The sequence below is a fragment of the Gavialis gangeticus genome, unplaced genomic scaffold (genome assembly GCF_001723915.1).
Source record: "Gavialis gangeticus isolate Ggan-Ray unplaced genomic scaffold, GavGan_comp1, whole genome shotgun sequence".
In the NCBI taxonomy this organism is placed as follows: domain Eukaryota; kingdom Metazoa; phylum Chordata; order Crocodylia; family Gavialidae; genus Gavialis; species Gavialis gangeticus.
Genome location: NW_017729000.1, coordinates 5,155,694 through 5,159,281, shown reverse-complemented (window position 1 = coordinate 5,159,281; position 3,588 = coordinate 5,155,694). Strand labels below are relative to the sequence as shown.

General features: G+C 54.2%; 1 protein-coding gene across 1 annotated transcript in view; it reads right to left on the bottom strand.

Annotated features, from left to right (window-relative positions):
- ATOX1 (antioxidant 1 copper chaperone) overlaps window positions 1–3,588 on the bottom strand; it is a 17,048-nt gene that overhangs the window by 6,256 nt on the left and 7,204 nt on the right. Inside the window, exon 3 of the mRNA XM_019506107.1 lies at window positions 1,869–2,041. Within this exon, the coding sequence (XP_019361652.1) occupies window positions 1,917–2,041 (125 nt within the window). The 3' untranslated portion in view covers window positions 1,869–1,916. The remainder of the gene's footprint in view (window positions 1–1,868; window positions 2,042–3,588) is intronic.

The following is a 3,588-nucleotide window of genomic DNA, read 5'->3' as shown; positions in this document are numbered from 1 at the left end:
TCCTTGGAGGTGTTTAAGACCCGGCTCGACAAAGCCTAGGCTGGGGTGATGTAGGTGGGGCTGGTCCTGCTTGGAGCAGGGGCTTGGACTAGATGTGACCACCTGAGGTCTCTTCCAGCCTGAATTTTCTATGAGGATCCTTCAGCTGCATTTCTCTCAGAGGCTCCCTGGGACGAGCAGATAAAGGATTTCCTGAGGACAGCGCATACTTGAACTTAACAGCAGCAAATGCGATGCTGATGATCTGCTTGACACAGGCTGTCCATGGCCGGGGCCCTGTTCTAATAGGAGGGGACCTCATCTTCAGGTGTTGTGAGCACCTACTTCTCCTATTAACAGCTACCAGACATGTCAGAGCTCAGAGAGTCTGGAAATCAGAGAGTCCTCCATACTCTCCTGCAAAGCAAGCAGGCACTGTTCCCATTTTATGGATGGGGAATTGAGGACCAGCATAAAACGACCTGTCCAAGCTCCCACAGTTGATCAATGGCACAGGGGCCAACTCAAAGGAGACCCTGGTTTCCAAATCACCCCTGCCTACCGGCTCTTCTTTCCACACAAAACTCAGGCCTGTTGGGATGCCACGTGATGTTACCAGTGACATCTGCTTCAAGCCAGGATTTTTCTTATTTTGTAAGAATCAGGGCTCGTCTTGAGTAGCTGCGATGCACGATTTAACACAACCCATGTGTAAGCCCCCTACTTCCAGCCATGCAAGTGTCTAACAGATGCACTTAAACCGGCTTAATCCTCCATCTTAATCCAGGAATTGGCTGATGCAAACCAAAAGGATCCGAGCAAGGGTTAAATGTTTAAGGCCATCTATGTTAGGACCTTGCACGGCTTGACCTGACTGAAATTTAAATCCCGTCTGTTAAAACAGTGCTGCTTGGTGAATACAAACAAGACCTCCATCCAGCCGGCACATGCCAAGGTGCAATGTCGGATACTGTCAGCGCAGCACGTGGCAGAAACAAATACAGTCGTCCCCAGTCCCTCCGGGTCTGTCTGGGAGAAACCCCCTCTTGCAGTAAGGGCGCTCAGTCCATGCCAACGAATGGCCTAACGAAGTGAGCATGCCACGGTGGTTTCCCAGACTAGATGGCAGGCGTGAGACCCACTGCAAGACCTCATTTCAATGAGACCATTTAAGGGTAAGTCACCTAGTGCTGCATCTCCTGCCCCTGGTGAGCTCCAGCCCCCTCCGAGGCTACAGATGTGACGACCAGCTGCAGGCTCCTTAGCTAACAAGCAACCCCCCTGGGTCAGCCAGTCCCCAGGTCCTTGTTCTGCTGAGTACATCCTCCCTTAGAGAGCTGCCTCTGCCCTGGGGACTGGCACGCTCAGCTGACAGGGCTCTTCTGGCGTGTTTGTTTTCAGAGAGGGGCATTTTTGGCAAGCATGGGTTGGGGCTCAGCTGGTATTCTTGCAACCCTGACAAGAGCAGGCCACTCAAAGCCTTGCTTGGCTGTTTTCACCAGCCACAGAAAGAGTTACTTGGGTCTAGGGGAGTGGAAATAAAGGGCAGGGAGATGTAGGGAGAAAAGGCACGAAAGATGGTCATGACCTGGCCTCGTCTCCAGGTGCTGGCGGCAAAAATGAAGCTCCCTGTGCTCGCCGGAGCCAGGTTAGGGAGTGCCTATGGTGCTTAGGATGGGGTGAAGATGCAGAGAAAGGTCAAGGCAAGTCGGACCTCTCCCCACATCGACAGCTCCCTAAGCCCACCTTGCTAGCACCACAGCTCAGCTCTCCGCGTGGGACCATGCACCAGCCCTGTTCTCCCCTTGCACGACACCACTTCAGCCCCCCTGGGCACAGCTGTGGTAGTCATGGACTGGACAAGAAGAGCCTCTTGGCACCAGACTGACCTTCCTGGCAGCACCGAGGAAGCCAGACCCTCCATCCTGTCTCCAGGGTCACTTCTCCCCCAGGTAGTTGGTGGTCTTCCCGGTTTTCTTCAGCGTTTCCAGCAAGGTGTCGACGTTATGCTCTGACTCAATGCACACCTTCTTGTTGGGCAGGTCGATGTCAAACTGGACGCCTGGGAGGGGGAGAAGCGACCCCAGAGATGAGGAGCTAAGTCCTCTTCAGTTCATGACCCCCCACATAAAATAATTGTAGAATCACAGAAAATGAGGGTTGAAGGGACCTTAGGGGGATCACATCTCATCCAACCCCCTCCTCCAAGCAGGACGAGCCCCAACTACATCATCCCAGCCAGGGCTTTGTCTAGCCGGGACTTAAACACCTCCAAGGATGGAGACTGCACCACCTCTCTGGGTCACCTGTTCCAGAGCTTCACCACCCTCCTAGGGAGAAAATTTTTCCTAATATCCAACCTCAACTTCCCTTGCTGAAACTGGAGCCCATTGCTCCTTCTGCCATCTGCCCCCACTGAGACCAGCTCAGCTCCATCCTCTTTGCAGCCCCCTTGCAGGGAGCTGAAGGCTGCTGTTAGCACCTTCCAGTCTCTTTTGCAAACTGGTTTGGATGGAGCCGATCCTGCCTCAGGGAGGACCTTCCTCTGAGCCAGAGGGTGCTTGCCCCGCCTTGCCTGGGCTCTAAATACTAGCCTAGCTGCCCACACCCCTGCATGCACACCGGGTGCGTGGGGTGGCTGCAGCCTGAACCCAAATCCAAATCCAAATCTGCTCCGGTGTTACAAGTGACTGCAGCTGGGCAGGAGGTGGAGGTGGAGGTGGGGGGGGAGCAGGTGCAAAACTGGACATAGGACTCCAGATGTGGCCTCACCCGTACCGAATAGAGGGGAAGAATCACTTCCCTCCATCTGCCGGCAATGCTCCTACCAATGCAGCCGAGGATGCCATTAGCTTTCTTGGCAACACAGGCACACTGCTGGCCCATCTCCATCTTATTGTCCCCAGTCCCCCCAGGTCCTTTTCTGCAGAGCTCCTGCCCAGCCTGTCACCCCCAGCCTGCACCGGTGCAGGGGATTGTCCTGTCCTAAGTGCAGGACTTTGCACGTGTCCTGATTCAACCTCATGAGATTTCTTTTGGTCCAATCCTCCAATATGTTGCGTTCTCTTTGAATCTCCCTCTACTGCAATTCCCCTCCATTGCAATTCTTTTATTGCCTCTCCTCTTCAAGGGTCTCTTCCCTTGCCTGAAGCCCCACAACGCCTAACTGTAGGAAGCAGGCCCAGGCAGGCTTTTCTAGGATTTGTCACTGGAGGGCTGACCCCCTCAGCCTCAATCACCTCCACGAGTCTACCTGGGAAATGCTAGGGGGGCGCGGTGCGTTCTGCAATAATAAACCCTTGACAGGTGGGGAAGCTGAGGCACACAAGCAAACACAGCCTTTCGCCAAAGTCAAATGGCAAAACCCAGTTCCCTCCCTCTCACCGCTAGACATCCTTGTCCCCTTGGTGCACAGACACATCATTAGAAACAACTGGAAGTTCAAAGCAGCTGGCCAAGGGGAACAAGGGCTCAAGACTGAACACAGGAACGTTTCTACCAGGCTGCTGCCTGGTTTGCGGGGACCGCAGCCCGGCTCTCACGGTAAACACAGCTCAGCAGAAGGCTTCTGCACAACCAAACCACCCCAGGTCTTGCATACAGGATAAG